Source organism: Pelophylax lessonae, assembly GCF_965119305.1.
Source record: "Pelophylax lessonae genome assembly, chromosome: 10".
NCBI lineage: Eukaryota > Metazoa > Chordata > Amphibia > Anura > Ranidae > Pelophylax > Pelophylax lessonae.
Genome location: NC_138777.1, coordinates 167,115,400 through 167,139,059, shown reverse-complemented (window position 1 = coordinate 167,139,059; position 23,660 = coordinate 167,115,400). Strand labels below are relative to the sequence as shown.

General features: G+C 46.3%; 1 protein-coding gene across 3 annotated transcripts in view; it reads right to left on the bottom strand.

The window, feature by feature from the left end:
- GANAB (glucosidase II alpha subunit) overlaps nt 1-23,660 on the bottom strand; it is a 160,882-nt gene that overhangs the window by 93,710 nt on the left and 43,512 nt on the right. Inside the window, exon 1 of one of the 3 annotated variants that reach the window (XM_082270776.1) lies at nt 6,456-6,585. The exons of the other annotated variants lie outside the window; for them this stretch is intronic. Within the exon in view, the coding sequence (XP_082126902.1) occupies nt 6,456-6,472 (17 nt within the window). The 5' untranslated portion in view covers nt 6,473-6,585. Of the gene's footprint in view, nt 1-6,455; nt 6,586-23,660 lie in introns of those variants that run through there. 3 annotated transcript variants of the gene reach the window in all.

The window sequence follows — 23,660 nt, the reverse complement described above, 5'->3', positions numbered from 1 at the left end:
GCAGTACAGGAAGAAGTTTCCTGTACTAGCTGACATTTTTTAACCACTTCCGGACTGCCTAACAACTATATATGTAATTTGTTTAAAGCTAAATACTGGAGTTATGGCAGCAGATAGCCTACCGCCTGCAGTTTAAAAAAAATACCGGGGTCATGGAAGCTATCAGGTAATGGTGGTCCGGTGCGGCGGAAGAGGTGCACCCTCCCGCTGCCTCCCGACCGTTTTCCCTGCTTACCGGACCCGCCAGCAGCGGGGAAAACGATCCAATCGCAGGTCCTCTTAGACAGGAAGCCGAGTGAGGGCAAGCTGGCCCCCACCCGACTCTATGGTCTTGGAGGAGCGGAGCAACGTCAAACATCGTTGCCTTGCAATGGGTTTAAAGGTCCCTTTCTATTTACTTTTCTTCATTTTGTAGTGTACTTGTGAGGTCTTTTTGACCCCAGATCTCACAATAAAGCGGTCCTGTCACACCTATTTCTATTACAAGGAATGTTTACATTACTTGTAATAGGAATAAAAATTATCACATTTATTTTTTAAAACTGTAAAAATAAAATTAATAGGAAAAAAAAAAAATTGAAGCGCCCTGTTCCCGTTAGCTGGCACGCAGAAGCGAACACATATGGAAGCCCCGCCCACATATGTAAACGGTGCTCAAACCACACGTGAGGTATTGCCGCGATCGTTAGAGGGAGAGCAATAATTTGAGCCCTATACCTCCTCTGTAGCTCTAAGCTGGTAACCTGTAGAAATTGGTCGCCTATGGCAATTTTTAAGTACCAAAGTTTGTCGTCATTTTGCAAGCGTGTGCAATTTTGAAGCATGACATGTTGGGTATCTTTACTCGGCATAACATTATCTTTCACATTATGGAAAAATATTTGGCTAACTTTACTGTTTTCTTATTTGTGAATTCAAAAAAGAGAATTTTTTCCAAAAAAAATTGCATTTGGAAGACCGCTGTGCAAATACGGTACAAAAAAACATTGCAACAATCTGCATTTTATTCTCTAGGGTCTCTGTTAAAAGTAAATTATATATATATATATATATATATATATATATATATATATATATATATATAATGTTTGGGGGTTCTAAGTTTTCTAGCAAAAAAAAAAAATGATGTTCGCTCGTAAACAAAAAGTGTCAAAAACAGGCCTGGTCTTAAAGTGGTTAAAATCAGCATGACCATGGGGGGGCTCTGCCCACACGGCTGCGTCATTCATTTACACAGCTGTGTGTGTGAATGACCTACGAGTCCCGACTTTCTTTGCGGTTGTCAGCTTGTAGTTCTCAATGAACTACCACAGCGCTGTGGAGAGCCGTGGTACTTCCCAAATTTCTCCCTGTCAGTGTATCTGCGTGCCAGTAGGGGATGTACAGGCACACAGACAAATCTGAAGGTCGATCTGCAGATCGCTGGTGCAAAGCTTTACAGGATCCAAAAAAATAATAAATGCACTTTTTTTTACCTTCAAAAAAATGTGCATTTATTATTTTTTTCTAAAAGGTGAACTTGTCCTTCAACTATTTTTTTTTTTACATATCTTCTGTTACTTCCTGGTTTGCAGGTTTACACAACTCAAATAACAGAAGATATGTAGAAAAAATAAAGTTGAAGAATAAGTTTAATATCCTGATAAATCACTTTGAAAAATAGCCTCCGAGCATTTCTGGCTGCGGCTATCTTGAGTAAGGGTAGATGATTCATGTAGCATTTAATTCCTGGAATCATCTGCCCTTAGCTCAGGCATGCAGGCAGGACGGTGTGTTTAGCTCAGAATGCCTGCCTTCCCCTCATGAAGTTCCTGGAACATCTCGTTGCTGTTTTGCATAAATTCTGCTTCATGCAGAAATGTGATGAATGCCTTTTTAATCACATGATCTCTGCTGACTTTTGGAATTGCGGTATGAAAGGCAAGTACTTGTCTATTCCAGAGCTCACCACAGCTTTAGGTTCGAGGGGCCTCATTCACATCTGCAATTAGGGTCATGGCACAATTTCCGGCAGCAAGAATTAGATAATTCCTGACAGAATGACAGGTGTTTGCATAGGACTGTGACCACTCAGCCTTTACAAAGCTAAGACAGGCTAAGTGATCTGTCACTGTGATAAATGAAGAAACAGCACCACTTGTTCATTCATAACAGTAAGGGCTCTTTCACACGGGCGGTCCGATCAGATCCGCCTGTCAGTTTTTTTAGGCGGATCTGATCGGATCTCCATGCAGCTCTATGGGGCAGCGGGTGTCAGCGGAGACACCTCCGCATCCAATCCTGTGCTGAAACCTGGACGGATGGAAACCCTATTTTTCCATCCGTTCAGTAATCGGAGCGGAGGGGATCTGATGAGAGCGGACAAGCGGTCCGCTCTCCTCCGATCCCCCATAGAGGGCAGCGGGTGCTGAGACACCTCCCTCTCCGCAAGCGGAGACGGAGCTGTCATCCGCCCGGCTCAGCGGGGATCGCGGATCGATCCCCGCCGATTAACACGGATCCGCCTGCGGAGGCGGACCGTGTGAAAGAGCCCTAAAAGATCATTTAGAGCTGTGGCTCTGTGCAATGTATCTGCAGCTGCATTTACTTCATACAGAGCACAGGCAGATATTTTACACAGAGCCACAGCTCTAGATCTTTTACAGGTTTAACCACTTAAGCCTGGAAGATTTTACCCCCTTCCTGACCAGGGGGTTTTTGAGATTTTTTACTGCGTGACTTTAACGGACAATTGCGCGGTCGTGCGACGCTGTACCTAAACGAAATTGACGTCCTTTTTTTTCCCACAAACATAGCTTTCTTTTGGTGGTATTTGATCACCTGTGCGATTTTTACTTTTTGCGCTATAAACAAAAAAAAGCGTAAATTTTGCAAAAACAATATTTTTCACATTTTTTTTATATGAAATTCCCCCAAATAAAATGTAAAAATCAAAATTTAACATTTTTGGCCAATTTGTTTTATGCTACATATGTTTGGTAAAAAAAAAAAAAAAAAAAAAAAACGCAAAAAGTGTATTTTGATTGGTTTTTGAAAAGTTATTGGGTTTACTAACAAAGGGAAAGATTTTTGTCATTTTTGGTGTTTTTTTTTCCAACGCGTAATGGCGGCGATCTGCGATTTTTTTTTGCAGTACTGCGACATTGCGGCAGACAGATCGGACCCTTGACTGACATTTTTGGGGTTACCAGTGACATTACTTCAGTAATCAGTGCTATACATATGCACTGTTACTGCAAAATGACACTGGTAGTGAAGGGGTTAACTTTATTTGAGAGGGAGGGGTGGTGTGTGTCCCTAGGGGCGTGATTCTAACTGTGATTGGCTGTGGCTTGAGGTGTAGGAACAATGATCAACGGTCCTACATAGTAGAACCGTATGATCACCATTCCTACACAGGGGAGAATGACAGGCGGCTTGTTAACATCAGCCGCCTGCCTTTCTTCCTCTGCACCGACGATCGGCGAGTGACCGGCGGACATCGGGTCCGCCGGTCACACGCACGGACTTGCTGGGGAACGAGCGTGCCTCCGCTGGTGTGCGCTCGCATGCTATTGACTCCCAAGCAAGTGACAGGCTAGTGACGTATATATACGTCACTTTGCCTGGCCGGGGCTGACTGACGACGTATATCGTCGTGCGGCGGTCGGGAACCGGTTAAGAACAAACAGCACTGACAGATGACTCAACCCGTCATTGCTTTGTACAAGCTGAGCGGCTGAAATTGTCTGCAAACTACTCATTTCATTCTGTCTGCAGGAATCTTCTGATTCTTGCCACCAGAAAGCACAATGTAGCCAAGTATAAATGTGGCCTTTAACCTAAAGCTGTAATGAATTCAGCTGGAATGGATAAAGATTAACAGAAGTACTTGCCTTTCATGGAGCAATGACAAAAATCAGCAGATATCGTGTGATTAAAAAAAAAAGCATTAGGCAATGATAGGGGGCAGGCTCTGTGCTGGCTGTACCTCCTCCACCCATAATCTGGGCTTCAAAAGGAAATGGAGTTACAGCCAGCATGCAGAGGGGCCACCAATAAAAATGGGACTGACTGCTAAATGCACTTGGTCCTGGGGGGAATTAAAGTGTTAAACCCACAACAGTAAAATAAGTCTGCATTTGCAGTAAAGCATGCTTGTGACACTCACTGTGGAACCTAAGGGGGTATCCCTCTGCATTGTGTAAAAAGGCTGTTTGATCCTGTCTTCTGTGATCATCTCCCTTCTTCCACTATACCCAATCCTTCTCTTATTAGTACAGAGACTAGCGGCTTTTTTCACATGCTTAGTTTGGTGTGTATTGCTAGAGAGTTTATTTTCTTGGGAGGGTGCAAGTGATCAGCACAGAGCCAATCGGCACTGTCCAGACAGAGGGTCAAGGGTCATACAGCCTCAGAGTAGAATGAAAACTCTTCCTACAAGCTTTAACCAGACACTGATAGAAGTCACAAGACTGCTATATACTGCTGATGAGAAAAGGTATTTAGCTGTTCATATTTACTAAAATTTACATTCCCATGTTCTGTGTACTGTGGGGGACCAGATATAGAGAATGCAGGCTCCTGGGTTTAGTAACACTTTAAAGCGGTCTTCTACCCTGGGAACAAAAAAATAAAAGCAAGCAGCTACAAATACTGTAGCTGCTGACTTAATAAAATAACACTTACCTGTCCAAGGATCCAGCACCATCCTCACCTGAGCTAGTTCTTTTGGGGGATTTTGGGGAGAATTTTTGCTCAGATCACCTAGGCCAGTAATGGCGAACCTTGGAACCCCAGAGGCTTTGAGACTACATTTCCCATGATGCTCATGCACTCTGCAATGTAGGGAATTGTCCCGCAGTTATCTGGGGCCTGGGCTGTGTCCCAGGTTTTGGGGAGAACTTTTGCTCAGATCACCTAAGCCAGTAATGGCGAACCTTGGCACCCCAGATGCTTTGAGACTACATTTCCCATGATGCTCATGCACTCTGCAATGCAGTGAATTGTCCCGCAGTTCTCTGGGGCCTGGGCTGTGTCCCAGAAGGTTTTGGGGAGAACTTTTGCTCAGATCACCTAGGCCAGTAATGGCAAACCTTGGCACCCCAGATGTTTTGAGACTACATTTCCCATGATGCTCATGCACTCTGCAGTGCAGTTGAGCATCATAGGAAATGTAGTTCCAGAACATCTGGGGTGCCAAGATTTGTCATTACTGACCTAGGCAATCTGAGTGGAAATGGGGGACATGTCAAAACCAAGTACCCATTCCACCCCCTAAACAAATCTGTCCAAAAGGTAGTAGAGAAGGGAGGGGGCAGAAAAGAGGAACTTCTTTTGGGTATAGTCCTGCTTTAAACAATTGAACGATCTTTCTATTTCTTCTTCTGCTGTACTACATAGTTATATAGTAGGTGAGGTTGAAGACAATAGTCCATCCAGTTCAACCTGTGTAGGTGTGTGTGGCTGTAATCATCTCACATAGCCCTGAATGTTCTGATCCTTGAGATGTAAGTCTAATAGTCTTTTGAAAGTCACCATACTACCCGCATGAAACCACCTCTTGTGGTAGAGAATTCCACAATCTTGTAGCCCTAACAGTAAAGAACCCCCCACGTTGCCTGAGGTTAAAACGCTTCTCCTCTAATAGCATTGTATGCCCCCGAGTCCTCATGCAATCCCTTCAACTGAATAGCTTTTTTTCTAAGCTGAGATCCCCATTGAGATATTTAAAAATTGCTATCATGTCCCCCCTGAGGCGTCTCTTCTCCAGGGAGTACACCCAGGTGAGGGCTGTGTCTGCCGGCGTGGGGATACACCGGTGTTCCATGCATCCCCACTCATGTCAATACGGGTGCAGCAGTTGGACAGACACAGCCACCACTCCCGATTTGACATCAGTGCAGGTGCGGGCTGCGGACGCACACTGTCGTTGATCAGTGCCATGCACCTGCATGGATTTCAAATCGGAAGCGGTGGCTGTGCAACATCTGCATCCCCAGTGACATGAATGGGACGGCCTGTACAGGGATGCATGGAACACTGGTGTCTACCTATGAAGGTAAGGATAGCCCTCAGTACCCCCCCCCCCAATGTGAACGAGCTTTTATTAACACTGGGTATTCCCAAACACACCCACTGACGACACCTCCTGGGAATGGACTGGCACTGGAAATCCCCAGCTACTCCCAGTGAGGGGAAGGGGTGAGGATCAGTCCTGTGTCCCCTGAATGATATCTCTGTGGGGGGCTCACAGTGCAGCCCCCCCTATGTCAGTGTACAGAGGAGACGTCTGCAGATACCTGTGTACAATGACTAACCCACACAAACAATGGCAGCTCCCCCTCCTCCTACACACCACACACACTGCCAGGCTACACAGCAGCTCTTCTCATCCCCACCATGCAAGGCACCACACATCCCCCATCCACACCACACAGAGGAGACAGCTTCCCTACCACACAGCCCGCTCTCACCTCCACGCCACCGCCATCTTGGATCCGCTCTCGCCCTTCGCCCCGCCCCCAGCTACCGGCTCTCTGACAGAGGCCACGCCCGATCTGTGGACGTCAAAGTATCTTCACTGGCGCTTCCCGCTGACACGTCACCTCGTCTGGTTGGTCAAGTTCTAGTTTAATCCCTGTAAGACACGCCCTGCCTGTAGAGCTGGACGTGAAGACGCCGCCGCTCAGCGATGATTGGAGGAGCAGCGCAGACACAGGGCGGAGCTGATAATTGTGGGAGATGATAGGCTGGCGGGGATGGGTCAGGTGTAATATTGTCATCACTGCTGACTGTTCTCTTCACCATCATCACAGCATGGCTCGGTTATGGGGGGATAGGGGATAAAGGACAGCACGTGGTTAGCATGTCACACTTCTGAGGGCCTTGGGTTCGAATCCCAGCCAGGCCACCATCTACATGTGATTTGCATGTCCTCACTGCGCTTGTGTGGGTTTCCTCCTGCTGGCAGTTTATCTGGATCCCCTCTAAATTGGTTCTAATGTGCATGTGAGATAGAGTCTTTAGTTTGGGGTACATAAAAAAAAAAACACCCTCATATTACCTCTATGCTACAGCTGTCCCAGATGAGAACTGAGGGGGTCACATGATCGCTCAGTTCTCAGTCTACTCCAAGCAGAGAGCATTGACTGTCAGTCACCCCTCTCCACTCTGCCCTTCCAACACACACTGGACTGTGCACTGAGAGGCGGAGCCAACTGTCAATCAGGCAGCTTGGTGGATCTTGACAATATGCTATAGGCCCTTCCAGAGCCTGGAGCGGCTCCTTGACATAGGCTGATAGCGGGCAATAGCCTGTTATAAAAAAAATAAGTATGGGAATTTTTTTTTTTTTCATTTTAGAATCATACTTACATAGGTGGATGCAGCAGCGGTCCCCCTGCCAGCTCTAAGAGGGATCAAACCCTGCTGATCGCTCAATTCTCAGAACTCCCTGAGGAGAGAACTGGTGAATGTCAGTATCCCGACCATATATTTGCGATCTTTTCCAAGCCTGAGAGAGTAATTTCTCCAGCACACCAAGATCTCCAAAAATGAGTCTAAAGTTTTAATCAGTAATTACACCATTACAGCAGAAAGTAACATTTCAGAGCCACGCAGGACTCCATCAGGCATATAGCCCCGTACACACGTACCGAATGTCGGCCAAACGATCGGCCGTCTTTTGTCCGGTGCTGTCCTGTCGGTTGAAAAGTGCTAAAGACTGCACATGAATTTTGTCGGCCAACAACAGCCGACTGCAGAAGTGATGCCATGTGATGGTTAACTTTCAGTGTGTTTTTTCTTCTCTGAGCATGCCCAGTCTTGCTCATCTGCTGTTAGTCGGCCGAATTCTGTACTGACTGGCGAACAATCGGCCGTTCTGGTGACGGCCAACAAAAATTTTATAGCCTGCACACCCGATTCTGTTCAGCCGAAAAGTCGCAGTCGGTTGTCGGAAGCATCATACTAACAAGCCGACAATCGGCCGATCGTTCGGCGGCCGAATATTTACGGACGACAATCGCTACGTGTGTACGGGCCTTATGACCACATCCTGAGCCTGGATCGGCTCTGTGATGTCAGCCGACAGCAGGCTGTCTGCTGAAAACAGGGCACGGGAGTGCAGAACGAACTGCACTCCTTTGATCCATAGGAGAAGTACAGCCAGACAAGCTTTGGCTGTACTCCTCCTTTGACTGGGTCACAAAAGTAAGCATTTTCCCGTGACCCACAAGAGAAGTATGACCAAAAATGCTTTGGCAATACTTCTCTCTTACAGCGGAGTTCCACCCAAAAGGGGAAGTACCGCTTGTTTGCACCCTCCACTGCCCCATTTGGCACTTTTTGGGGAGGAGCGGGTACCTGGTTTTGACAGGTACCAGCTCCCACTTCCAGCTCAGATTGCCGAGGCAAACTGAGCCAGAAGTTCGGCCTCCCTCCTTCCCCCTCAGTCCTCTGGGAGATATCACAGGTCCCATTCACAAGGTGCAGCGTGACTCGTGCCTGCGCAGTAGGAAACCGGTTGAGAAGCCTCAAGGTCTTGCTCCCGGTTTCCCTTACTTCAGATGCCAGAGCCTGCACCCAAAGCCAATTGAAGAATCGGCTCCTGTGAGGACATTGCTGGATCCTTGGACAGGTAAGTGTCCTTATACTAAATATCAGCAGCTACAACTTTTCATTTTTTGGGGGGAGCCTGGAGCTCCTCTTTAAGCACCTTGAGGTGTAAAGTGATTTTTACAGACACTTTAGCTTTTATCTGCGCTTATTTTTATACCCAGATCCCTAAAGGCTGATTCCACTTAGTGCACCCATACTGATTAATAATACATTTGCATTTATTATTTTTTTTTTCACTGTAGCCTGCAAACCATTGTAAGGGTGATCAGTGAATCTCAGGTGCAATGCTATGGCTCCTGCAGACTACTCCTCCATACCTTCCAACACTTTGAGATGGGAATGAGGTACACCTATTAACAAATGTAGGCATAAGACACCCCCCCCCCCCGCGCCTCACCCCATTAAAGAAGAATTATACTAAAAAAAAATTGGCAATGCTTGCTTCTTCCTCAAATGTGAGTTGCATGGATGTTACGCTGAACCCCATTTTCATATTTTCTGAGCAACAGTCCCAAAACATATACAAAGTACAAATCAAGGCTAAGAAAGCTTGAGTCACATGACTTTAAAATGAGAAGTCTGCAATGGCAGATTTCCTGTTTCTGAAACATGATTCTGGACACTGCCCCTCAGCCTCCTAACATCCAGAGCAGGGCTCGACATGCATGGGGGTGCAGAAGCTGCAGGAACTGGTCAAGCTGCAGGGAGGAGTGGATGATAGGCTAACTATATCTCCTTTGATTATTCCCCTAGACCAGTGATGGCGAACCTTGGCACCCCAGATGTTTTGGAACTACATTTCCCATAATGCTCAGCTACACTGTGGTGTGCTTGAGGATCATGGGAAATGTAGTTCCAAAACATCTGGGGTGCCAAGGTTCGCCATCACTGCCCTAGACGTAAACAAGCAATTACCCTACAGAGGAGGCACAGCCCCATTGCAAGGGATTTTGTTTTTTTATTTGCCTGAAGTCGGACTTTAACAGAGCAGTTACAAGACCTTGCAAGAACAAAAAAAAAAAAGGAAATGCTTGTCTATTTATTATCTATGCAATATGCTGACAAGGATAGCATAGCATAGCTTTATTTTTTCAGTATTTTAACTTTTGCAGGAAAAACACAACTTTTGCAGGAAGAGGCCAATTACATTGTATGGCAGTTTATGTATGCCTGACAAATGATGTACAAGGAAATTAGTGTTTATAAAGTTACATTGAATAAATAAAACTGTTGATAAAAGTTGTACAAACATTATTATCATGAGGTTGTCAAAACAAAGCTTGTATATCAATACCTGCTGGTTTCATGCCATATGTACTCATAAGAAACTTAAAAAAATCAAAAGTGCAGCGCTCCTATTCAAGAAACACAAAGTATATCAATTCAAAAATCACCATATATATATATATATATATATATATATAGTACAGACCAAAAGTTTGGACACACCTCATTCAAAGAGTTTTCTTTATTTTCATGACTATGAAAATTGTAGAGTCACACTTTAAGAAGTAGTCACCTGAAAACTGAATTTTGTAAAATCTTACCGTAAAATTCCCTTCTCTGAGCCCTCTGACAGTCGCCGCCTACTCATTCAGTCTTCACCAATGGGTATTGCCCTCTTATCCATAGGAGCAAGCTAGGCATAAGACTGGTTAAAAACAAAGCAATTTACATAAACACACCTATGGGGGCTGTCCCACTGGTCCAATACCCCCCTGCTATCAGCCATCCCAACTCAGTTTGGTAGCAAGCAGTTAAAGTCCAAAGAACCCCAATAGAGGGGCGGGGCGGCGACTGTCAGAGGACTCAGAGAAAGGAATTTTACAGTAAGATTTTACAAAAATTCCGTTTTCTCTTACGTCCTCTGACAGTCGCCACCCACTCATTCAGTCTTCACCAATGGGATGTCCCAAAGCAGTGTAGACATGAGGGGTGGGAAACGTAACTGTCATAAAGGCAACAAAGCACCCACGTCAGAGAAAGGAACCTTACTTGAACAGAAAGGTAAATCCTCTGGGTAACAGAAAAGCTCAACTGGAGCAACAACCCAGGAAAGCAAATAAACAAGGGGAGAACACCCCCAACAGCCTAGGACCCGCAAAACCAGGGTCCCCTCAAGGTACTGCCGCACAGAGCACTTTGCGGCCAAAGGAGGCATCAGCTGATGCCAGAACATCAAGTTTGTAGAATTTTGAAAAGGTGTGCACGGACAACCAAGTCGCAGCCTTGCACAACCGGGCCACCGAAGCCTGATGTCGGAAAGGCCATGACGCACTCACCGCTCTGGTAGAGTGCGTCTTGACAGGGAAGGGCGGAGCCCGGTCCCTAAGCGAATAGGCCTGTACAATTGTCTGTCTGATCCATTTAGAAATGGTTGCCGCAGACGCAGCCATACCCTTCCGAGGTCCCTCAGGAAGGACAAAAAGAGAATCCGACTTCCTAAAGGATTCAGTGGACGACAGGTAAACCCTGATCGCCCAGACAACATCCAAGGAATGTAAGGCAAACTCCTTTGGATGCTTAGGATTCGCACATAGCGAAGGCAAAACAATGTCCTCATTAAGGTGAAAATCAGAAACCACCTTAGGAAGGAAGGACTGGTTAGGTCGCAAGACCACCTTATCCCTATGAACCACCAGGTAAGAGGAGCGGCAAGACAGGACCGCCAACTCTGACACTCTGTGGGCAGAAGTGATCGCCACTAGAAATGCAACCTTCTGCGACAGCAGAGGCAAAGAAATTTCCCTGATGTTTTCAAAGGGAGGACGTTGCAAAACGGACAGAACCAAATTCAAGTCCCAAGGAGGTAAAGGCGCCCTCCGAGGAGGGGCCAAATGACGCACACCTTGAACAAAGGTGCGAATCAAAGAGTTAGACGCCAAGGGGCGCTGAAAAAGGACAGCCAGTGCAGATAACTCGCCCTTAATCGTGGTCAACGCCAGGCGCTGGTCCACACCAGTTTGCAGGAAGGCTAATACCCTCGCCACCGAGTAGGAGCGAGGAGGGAAGCCCCTGGATTCACACCAGACAAAATAAGCCTTCCAGGTACGGTAATAGATCTTACCAGGTGAGGCTTTTCTAGCCTGGAGCAGAGTAGGAATAACCTCTGATGAGAGACCCCTGTCTCTCAGGACCTGGCTTTCAACAGCCACGCCGTTAAAGCCAGCGACTGTAAAGCAGGATGGAAGATCGGTCCCTGAGACAGTAGATCGTCTCGTATCGGTAGCCGACATGGAGGCTCGATGGCCAGTTGAATGATGTCCGCGTACCAGGACCAACGCGGCCAGTCCGGGGCCACCATAATCACCAACTTCGGTTCCAAGACCAACCTGCAAAGGAACCTGGACAACAACTGAATCGGGGGAAAGGCATATATCAGACGATACCGGTGCCAAGGCGCCACCAGAGCATCCGAGGTGTCTGCCAGAGGATCGCGCATTCTTGCCACGAACCTTCCCACCTTGTTGTTTAGCCGGGATGCGAACAGATCCACATCCGGGGATCCCCATTTCGCACACAGCATTTTAAACACCTCCGGGTGCAGGGACCATTCCCCCTGGTCCAGGGTCTGGCGGCTCAGATAATCGGCCTGCCAATTCTCCACACCCAGAATGTGAACTGCTGAAATCGCCGGGACATGAGTCTCCGCCCAAGACAGAATTTTGGTCACTTCCCGGGCACACCTGGTGCCCCCTTGGTGATTGATGTAAGCCACCGCAGTGGCATTGTCCGTCTGCACCCGTACAGGGTGACCCTGAAGACGATCTGACCAATGGAACAGGCACAGCCTGATCGCTCTCAACTCCAAGATGTTTATCCGTAGAGAGGATTCCTCCACCGACCAAGTGCCCTGGGCAGACAGGTTGCCCAGAACGCCACCCCAGCCCGACAGGCTGGCAGCCGTGGTAATTACCGTCCATAGCATCGGCCGGAAGGACTTCCCTTCCGCTACGGCCGGGGACTGAAGTTCCACTCTGGTTTGGCGACTCAGAGACACCCTCAGGTCCAAGGACTGAGGGAGCCTGTCCCATCTGGCCAGTATCTCCGCCTGGAGAGACCGCGTGTGAAATTGTGCAAACGGTATTGCCTCGAAGGCCGACACCATCAACCCCAGGGACCGCATACAGCGAATCGGAGGTACCTCTGATGACCCTCGAATATGGGGATGTGTAAATACGAATCCTTGAGGTCGATGGAAGCCAGGAAATCTCCCAGGCTCAGAGAGGCTACCACCGAGCGGAGTGATTCCATGCGGAACTTTTGAACACGCACAAAGCGGTTCAGAGCTTTCAAGTGCAGAATTGGACGCACCTTGCCCTCCTGTCTGGGCACAGTGAACAGATTTGAGTAAAACCCCTAAAATCTGTCCCGATGCGGCACCTGGACTATCACCCCCTGGGTGAGAAGATCCTGAACCGCCACCGATGAAGATCTTGCAACCGATCTGGGGTCAAATGAAGATTTGAGAGAAAATCTCAAATCTACCAAGGTTCGAGAAAACCGCACAGACGTCCCCCCACCCCAGGAACGGGTGAGGGCGCCCCTTCAGGTTGAGGCGGACTGGGCCGCTGTTCCAGCCTGGGCGGCTTTTGGCTTGCCCGCCCAGGGCTTCCTCTGGCCACCATGGCCCTTGAAGGGTTTCCCCTTGTCTTGTGCTTTGAAAGCACGAAAGGACCCCTGGTTCGGTTTAAAGGAAGGGCCCCGCCTACTGCGGAAGAACTTACCCTTAGGATTCTGGGGCAGCAGAGTGCTCTTGCCCCCAGTGACTCCTTTAACCAATTCGTCCAGGGATTCCTCAAAAAGACAATCACCAAAGTAGTAGGGGGGGCAGAGTCAGCCACGAGGGTGCGTCTGAGCACCTTGGTCCAATCTGCCACAGCCTGAGACACCATGACGGAGGCGAAAATAGGTTTCAGCATGGAACCCGCCACCATATAGGCATGGCGGGCAAGGGATTCCAGCCTCCTATCCGTAGGGTCCCTAAACACCGGAGAATCCTCGGTGGGTAACAGAGTGCCCTGTTCAATCTGGACACCGTATGATCCACCTTAGGGTCCACAGACAAGCGCGAATCCGTAGGAGACGCAAAGGGGTAACGGAGTTGAAACTGTTTAGGCACCACAAAATTGCACTTCAAATTGCGCCATTGTTCATTCACCGTCTCGTGAAACTCAGCGGGGCAAGGAAACACCTGCGCCGCCTTTTGGAATCTGCGGGTCCCAAAGGAGGACCGCTTACCCGGAGGATTGGGCTCATCCTATAAATGTAGTGTATCTTTTACTGCAGTAATCAGCGCAGACATAGCAGCGCGTTCTCCGGCCGTCCCAGGGGGGGAATCATCCCCCTCCTCATCCTCCGCCTCCCCTTCAGACTGGGAGGAATGAGACCCCTCAAGGGGCACACTATCTACAGCAACCGTGTCAGACTCAGAATCAGAAGAGTGAGAAAACCTAGGCCTTTTCCTAGAATCCCGTTCAGCCATCAAAAGATCCACTTTGGACGCTAAAGTCGCAAGTGCAGCAGTCAATGCAGAAGATTCAGAGGAGCCTAAATCCACCAAAGCTGGGGGAAATTTTCTGTCCTGGGACTCCATTAAGAAAAACTTTTTATGGCGCTGGCCCTTTAAATCGCACGGCAATCCCACCGCAAGACACCGCTATTAAGGACTACACTGATAAACCCCTCAGGCAGGAATAAAGCTGATAGCCAGAGATATTCCCCACAAAACAGCAAGGACAGACCCAGACTAAGGGAAAATGGTTGCCCATAGAAAGCAATGGGAGGCTCCGGGAAAATGGCCGCCGACATGTGCACAGAAGAAAACACAGTGCCACACACAAGATGGCACCCGAAGGTGCCAAAAAACACTTAAATGATAGCTGCAGAAGCGCCCATAGTGAAGCTAAGCAGCTGCCCACACCTAAAATGGCGGACCCGCATTTTTTTACTCTGCAGCGGGGCGCCCGTACATGTCTGCACCCAAACACACCACAAACAGTGTCACTCAGGGTAGGGACCCCTACATAGCGTCCTAGACGCGGTAGAGCCCCCGCAGGGATCGGGAGTAAGGTGAGCCCCAGACGCACAGACATGAGGGGATACCACAGACACAGCAGACCGCCATCCCCAGACAGAGGGTCCCCACACAGAATGTACTTACCGTACCAGATGGCATGGGCGTCTCTCATCGACGGTAAGCCTCCCACCCCAGGCGGTGGGGGTGCCGTCAGCCAAAAACGCAGGACGCTAGCAACGCACGGAACTGCGGTTGAGACGTCCAAGTGAGGTGGCCACCTCGCGGGCTTTCATCCCTGAGGACAGGGACAGGTCGTTTGCGAGGCCAGGGTGTACGCATAGCCTGCTAAACGCTCAATGGCGGGCTGGGATTCCATAAGGCCCTCTGTCCAGGAGCACCAGGACGACCAGTCCGACTCCCAGCTCCGCAAACGCCGTAGTCTTCCGAAGATCCGACTAACTAAACGCTGACAAATAAACAGCTAGTAGTGCAAAGAAAAAACACTTGCAGAAAATAAAATCATAAAACAGAAGAACGGCTGAGACTGTAGCCCCAGATATATATATATACAAACAATCCCTTTCATCATCAGCATTACCCAGGTAATTATGTGTGACATAATGCAATAGTGTATGATGGTGTGTACACCCAGTGAAATCTTAGAAGAACCGTTTGGGAGCAAACACGCATCGAAAACCCCTCATGGACTTTAAGACAAACCAATAGAGTAAAATTGTATTTTTATTATAAGACAAAGAAAGGTAAAACATTTTTTTTATAAAAACAAATGCAGTATGGGTAATTCAATACACAATAGAAACAGATACTTGTTACATAAAAGGTATGGAGAACATACGACCATCAATTTATGCCGTTACGTCTTATGCCATACAAGTGTGGAAACACCTGACATGTTTTGGACTGTTCATGTAGAGTACTTCTTCAGAGGTGACACACTTAGTAAGGGTATATTCTAGAATGTAAATATAACCTATTAGTAACAAGGTTACAAACCAATACTGTGATATAGTATTATTATTATTATTCAGGATTTATATAGCGTCAGCAGTTTACACAGCGCTTTACAGTATAAAAAAAGGGAGACAGTACAGTTACAATACAATAAAATACAAGAGGATTAAGAGGGCCCTGCTCAGAAGAGCTTACAATCTAATGGGGTGGGGCAGGTGTTACAAGAGGTTCTAACAGTGGGGAATGAGCGGATGGAAGATTAGTGATAGGCTTCCCTGAAGAGATGAGTTTTCAGGGATCGCCTGAAAGCAGCTAGAGTAGGAGATAGCCGTACAGGTTGAGGTAGAGCATTCCAGAGGATGGGAGAGGACCTGGAGAAATCCTGGAGACGAGCATGGGAGGAGGAGACAAGGGAGCCTTGAGAGTAGGAGTTCTTGAGAGGAGCGGAGAGGACGGTTTGGGTGATATTTGGAGACAAGATTGGTAATGTAGCTCGGGCAGAGTTGTGAATGGCTTTGTATGTTGTGGTTAGTATTTTGAATTTCAATCGCTGGGCAATCGGGAGCCAGTGTAGGGATTGGCAGAGAGGGGAGGCAGACACTGAGCGGTTGGTAAGCTGAACAAGCCTGGCAGCAGCATTCATGACAGACTGAAGAGGGGATAGCCTATGGAGTGGTAGGCCTATGAGAAGGGAGTTGCAATAGTCAAGGCGAGAAATAACAAGAGAGTGAATGAGTAGCTTGGTGGTTTCAGTAGTTAAAAAGGGGCGAATTTTAGAGATGTTACGGAGGTGAAGTCTACAAGTTTTTGACAATGATTGGATTTGGGGCTGAAAGGACAGGTAAGAGTCTAGGATTACACCTAGTACCCTGGCTTGAGGGGAGGGATTGATGGTTGCATAACTCATTTTGATGGCAAAGTCATGGAGGGGGGCATGGGTAAGGGGGAATATTACCAGCTCAGAATTAGAGAGATTTAGTTTGAGGAAGTGGTGCGACATCCATGTTGATATGTCAGTAAGTAAGTTAGCAATGCAAGAGGAGACTGAAGGAGTGAGGTGAGGAGTAGACAGATAGATTTGAGTGTAATCAGCGTATAGATGGTATTGGAAGCCGTAGGTGGTTATCAAGTGACCAATGGAGGCAGTGTAGATAGAGAAGAGGAGAGGTCCTAGACCAGAGTCTTGGGGAACCACCACAGAAAGGGGCAATGGGGAGGAGGAGGTAGAGTTGTGGGTAACACTGAAGGAGCGCTGTGATAGGTAGGAGGAGAACCAAGATAGAGCAGAATCTTGGAGGCCAAGGGAACAGAGTTTATCAAGAAGGAGCAGGTGGTCAACAGTATCAAAGGCCGCAGAGAGGTCAAGTAGTAGGGTTATGAAGTAGTGGCCATTGGTTTTAGCAGTTAGTAAATCGTTGGTGAGTTTTAGTAAGGCCGTTTCTGTGGGGTTCTGCGAGCGAAAGCCAGACCTGTAAGGGATCAAGAAGGCTATTTTCACTGAGGTAGAAGCTGAGACGGTTGTAGACTAAGCGTTCTAGAAGTTTAGAAGTGAATGGAAGCAGTGAAATGGGTCTTAGGTTGTTCAGGTTGGTGGGGTCCAGTGAGGGCTTTTTAAGTATGGGAGTGATCTGTGCATGTTTTAGAGGGGAGGGGAAGGTGCCACTAGAGAGGGAGAGATTGAAGATGTCAGTAATGGAGCATAGGATAGAATAAGAGGGTGTCCGAAGTAGTTGTGAGGGAACAGGATCCAGGGAACAGGTGGTTAGGCGGGCATCTGAGAATTTTTTTTAACCTCTTCAGTAGTTGCCAGTTCAAAGGAGGAGAGTGTTGACTGTGCTGTTAGGCAGGGTATGTTGAGTGGGGAAGATGTGCGCGCAGTGGAGGTGTCCTCACGTATTGCATCAACCTTGTCTTTGAAGTGATTGGCAATCTCTTGGGCAGTGAGTGAGTTAGTGAGTACAGGGGGTGGGGGGGACGAAGCAGAGAGTTAAAAGTTGAGAAGAGCCGGCGGGGACTGGATGACAGGGTAGTAATAAGAGAGACAAAGTAGGCTTGTTTGGCAGCAATAGTAGGTATTTAAACATACAGTATCTCACAAAAGTGAGTACACCCCTCACATTTGTGTACATTTTTTAATATACCTTTTCATGTGACAACACTGAAGAAATTACACTTTGCTACAATGTAAAGTAGTGAGTGTACAGCTTGTATAACAGTGTAAATTTTCTGTCCCCTCATAATAACTCAACACACAGCCATTAATGTCTAAACTGCTGGCAACAAAAGTGAGTAAACCGCTAAGTGAAAATGTCCAAATTGGGCCCAAAGTGTCAATATTTTGTGTGGCCACCATTATTTTCCAGTACTGCCTTAACCCTCTTGGGCATGAAGTTCACCAGAGCTTCACAGGTTGCCACTGGGGTCCTCTTCCACTCCTGCATGATGACATCATGGAGCTGGTGGATGTTAGAGACCTTGAGCACCTCCACCTTCCATTTGAGGATGCCCCAAAGATGCTCAATAGGGTTTAGGTCTGGAGACAGGCTTGGCCAGTCCATTACCTTTACCCTCAGCTTCTTTAGCAAGGCCGTGGAGTGGTCATCTTGGAGGTGTGTTTGGGGTTGTTATCATGTTGGAATACTGCCCTGTGGCCCAGTTTCTGAAGGGAGGGGATCATCAGTACATGTTGGCATTCATGATTCCCTCAATGAACTGTAGCACCCCAGTGCTGGCAGCAATCATGCAGCCCCAGACCATGACACTCCCACCACCATTCTTGACTGTAGGCAAGACACACTTGTCTTTGTACTCCTCACGTGGTTGTCGCCACACACGCTTGACACCATCTGAACCAAAAAAGTTTATCTTGGTCTAATCAGACCACTAGACATGGTTCCAGTAATCCATGTTATTAGTCTGCTTGTCTTCAGCAAACTGCGGGCTTTCTTGTGCATCATCTTTAGAAGAGGCTTCCTTCTGGGACGACAGGCATGTGGACCAATTTGATGCAGTGTGCGGTATATGGTCTGAGCACTGACAGGCTGACCCCCCACACCTTTAACCTCTGCAGCAATGCTGGCAGCACTCATACGTCTATTTCCCGAAGTCATCTTCTGGATATGATTCTGAGCACGTGCACTCAACTCCTTTGGTCGACCATGGTGAGGCCTGTTTGGAGTGGAACCTATCCCGTTAAACTGCTGTATGGTCTTGGCCACCAAACTGCAGCTCAGTTTCAGGGTCTTTGCAATCTTCTTTTAGCCTAGGCCATCTTTATGTAGAGCAGCAATTCTTTTTTTCAGATCCTAAGAGAGTTCTTTGCCATGAGGTGCCAAGTTGAACTTCCAGTGACCAGTCAGAGAGTGAGAACACAAAATTTAACACACCTGCTTCCCATTCACACTTGAGGCCTTGTAACACTAACGAGTCAGAAGGGAAAATGGCAAAATGGGCCCAATTTGGACATTTGCACTTAGGGGTATACTCACTTTTGTTGCCAGCGGTTTAGTTTTAATGGCAGTGTGTTGAGTTATTTTGAGGGGACAGCAAATTTACACTGTTATATTGAGATACTGTATATTGTAATATCATCATCAAAACTGTATATTGTAATATCATCATCAAAACATGAATCAATGTACAGATTATACAGACTGCATCGTACTTAGATAGTCATGCAACTATATGGTACATTGGGATTGGATATACAGTGATTACTGCCGAATGGGTTGGCATGGTAGGAGATCCCCCACGTAACAATGGGCACCAGGGAGAACAGAATCACAATCGCAAGGACTCCAGGGTGGATGAGACATTCATATACCCAACCGCTAGGCATGTGATCTATAATAAAGTAGGTAATGTATATAATATAAATACAAGGGAAGGATAAACGGTCCAAAAGTCAATTGAATTTAAAGAATAAGCGGTAAGTATATTTGGCGATGCAACATTTTACACCCTCCCTAAAATACTTAAAAATCCCACTGACCCTCCTGGGAGGTTGATAGGCTTCCTCTTCCCGACACTATCGGCCCCTGCCCGAAAATCTAAGTCGCTTTGTCGACAGCCAACATAGACCATATGTTGAAGGATTGCTCTCATATATTTGTGACACTATTCATATTCTCAGGATTCTGAAGGACCTCCACATCAATGACCAGACCATTCTAGTGGCCATTGATATCAAAGCTCTATATAGTTCCATACCTCACGACAGAGGTCTTTCGGCCATACAAAACACTCTTTCCCCAAAAAAACAATATGAACGGCCGCTTAGTGCGTTTATTGTGTTATCACTGGAATTTATTCCTAAACACAATTTTTTTTCCATTTCTTGATTCCCACTACCTCCAGGTGCAGGGGGTAGCCATGGGCACATTTTGCGCTTCTTCCTACACTAACTTATACCTGGGGAAGTCGAAATACTCACTATTTGCGGATGACAATGCATCGGTGTATACGGGCCACACCCTTGTGTGGTACCATTACATGGATGACATTTTCATGCTATGGGACGGAGCGGAAACACTAGTGAACGAATTTCTTCATTATATTAATCAAAAAAATACTTTCAATCTAAGATTCACAATGGCATACAGTAAATCTATGATTACATTCTTAGATGTATCTAACCACAAAATCCTGGATGGCAAATTGCACTCAGAAAACCCACAGCAGGTAATACTATTTTAGAAGCTTCTAGTTTCCATCCAAAACCCCTCTTGCCATTAAAACCCTTTTGGATAGTGCATTAGGACAAGATGCAATTGCACTGATTATACCCATTTTGAACAGGAAGCAGACAAACTGAGATGCAGTTTACTTGAGTGAGGTTATTCCAAAAAAATCTTGAAAAAGGCATACAAAAGAGCCAAAACTAGATCTCATACGGACCCGTTATTTACACAACACAAACCCAAAAATGACAAGGCAACTAGGATTATTACTCAATATTCTACTCAGCACGAACAGGTTAAGCAAAGTTTTGGAAAATATTGGCACCTTTTGAGTATGAACCCATCCTTGGCCCCTTTCGTACCAAAACAACCAAAGATCACGTATCGATGAGCTCCATCGTTAAGAGACAAATTAGTCCATAGTGAGTTTAAAATAAATAGAAAAGATTGGTGCAAAAACCTTGGCACTTGTGGTAGCTGCAGCTACTGTAAATATATGGACACCAGCAGAACCATTACTTTACCCAATGGTAGTGAGTTTAGACCTAAACATTATGTCATTTGCAAAACTTCTGGCCTGATGTACCTGCTTACATGTGAGTGCTACTATGTCGGAAAAACCAAACTTGAATTCTGGAGAAGAATCTATCGACATTTAGCAAGTATGAATAAAAGGGACCCTGAACTCCCACTTGGTAGACACAGTGCCCTGGTACATAAGGACTCCAGACCGAGGGACAAATTTTTTGGCTTTGGATTATATCCTTCCAAACCCTAGAGGTGGCGATCTAAACAAAAAATTAAATCCAAAGTGAACTCAGGTTGATATTCTATCTGAATGCCACATTGCCCCCTGGGATTAAATGAGACCTTTAATTTCAAATCATATCTGACTGGCTTTCAATCAGGATTGTGTGAGCTTGACTTTTAACAACTATTCATTATGGACCCTTTTTACAATCAGGTCATGCAATATCACTATTGTTATGCTGTTTGTTGGAGGTACACAGTTATTCATTCAACTGGGTAGATTTTTTTTTCCATATCAACAAAGTGCTGACAATTGTCTATGGCAGGGATTCCCAAACTACAGCCCTCCAGTTGTTCAGGAACTACAATTCCCATCATGCCTAGGCATGTATGTGAATGTCAGTGTTTTACAATGCCTCATGGGATGTGTAGTTCTGCCACAGCTGCAGGGCTGTAGTTTGGGAATCCCTGGTCTATGGTAATCAATGCAAATATGTCACTGTTAAAATTGTATGATCTATGTAATTTACTGTATATTTTACATCTGTCGTTTCCTAGGGTAAACATGGCGGTGGATCCCTTCATGTGGAGACCTGGCATTGCCCTATGCGAAATACAAAGTCACATCCCCGGCACACAACCTTATGGACTTTGGTGGGCTTTTTGTTATAATCCTTATGGATCACATCTTTTCCACCTTGACGCAGCCCTCATGCTGTTTGCATCCCATCATGGAACGCAAACCTCAGGCCTATACTGCGCCAGAAGCGTGTTGACGCATTACGACACTCCGCCCCATTGCGTGGGCTGGAGCCACCACACTGGGGGATCCTCTATGGACAAGTTCTGTTGCTTTGGCAGAGGCCGTGCCCATAGCTGACACAGGCAGCTGATTTACATTTCAAATTGGATTAGCAATTACTCCTAGCTTTTCAGATAAGTATAGAACACCCACTGCCCAGGGCTGGTTTAGTCTGCATCCAGCAAAAGGTGGTAGCTACGAGTTAGCAAACTCACTTGTTACACAATAGACAGGTATGACCCCAGAACAGCTAAATTTACCTAACTCTTTAGCCTGTTAGTTGGAGGAGGTGGTACCTATATGGGGCAGTTTACATTCTTTGTTTTATGTGTTCTATATATATATATATATATATATATATATATATATATATATACACACACACACACACAGATTATATATATATATATATATACACACACACTTCCTATCTATAGATTGAATACCCGTCTAACCTGCTTTTTAAGCAGAGTTTTGTTATTAGAATGTCAAATATACTTACTGTTTATTCTTTAAACCAGAGGTTCCCAAACTGTGGGTCGGGACCCACTGGTGGGTCGCGAGCTGCATTTGAGTGGATCGCGAAAAGCCGGAAATCACTGAGAGCGGGCCTGCTTAAATTGTGCTGTGCGAACCTGCGCAAATTACAGAGAGCCAGAGCAGTCAGATTGCGATGGATTCAGGACCCCGCCCACGCAGTTAATAGAGACTGATCTGCATTTCCCGCGAGGAGGATACTTGCATCAGTGAGTACGTATGTTGGCTGTTATGTAGGATATGTTCATGGGGTGCAGAGCCAGCTCCTCGTTCCTGCTGGCAGCAGCGGTGGGGGCTAGACTCGCGGCAGGATTCTCACAGCTATAGCGGACAGAGACAACAGCCTTGGTGTCATAGGAGGACCAGGTGGCCTGGCGGTGTCAGGAGTTCATGGGAGCTTCTGTGACCCCCAGTAGAGGATCTGAAGGAGAAGAGCCAGGACACCAAGACCAGCATAGAGCTCCTCATCATGGAGACTCTGGGTGAGGTGTGATGGGCCCTGGAGAAGGCAAACAGGGGCTTCACCTTCACTATGGACCGCTGGGAGAGGAAGGAGGGTGAGTGCTATATAGCCTTAATTTTATTTAAATATTAAGTGTATTCAAAAATAAATTGATTGATATTTCTAATTTAACATCCCCCTCCCTTTAAAATATGCATTAATATTATTAATATTTGCATTTATATAGCGCCAACAAATTCCGTAGCGCTTTACAATATTCAATTACAAGCAAGTGGGTCCCGAAAAATAACTGTATTCAGAAGTGGGTCACGGCCCAAAAAAGTTTGGGAAGCCCTGCTTTAAACTATTTAATCAACTTTTGGACCGTTTATCCTTCTGTTGTATTACTATTATATACATTACCTACTTTATTATAGATCACATACCTGGCTGTTGGGTATATGAATGTCTCATCCACCCTGGGGTCCTTGCGATTGTGATTCTGTTCCCCCTGGTCCCCATTGCTGTTAAATGGGGGGGATCTCCTTCCATGCAAACCCAAGCGGCAGTAATCACTGTGTATCCAATCCCAATGTGCCATGTAGTTGCATGACTAGGTAAGTACAACGCAGCCTGTTTAATCTGTACATTTATACATGTTTTGTTGATATTACAATATATGTTTAAATACCTACTATATCACAGAATTGGTTTGTAACCTTGTTGCTAATAGGTTATATTTTACATTCTAGAAGATACCTTTACTAAGTGTGTCACCTCTGAAGAAGCACTTTACACGAACAGTCCAAAACATGTCAGGTGTTTCCACACATGTATGGCACAAGACATAACGGCATA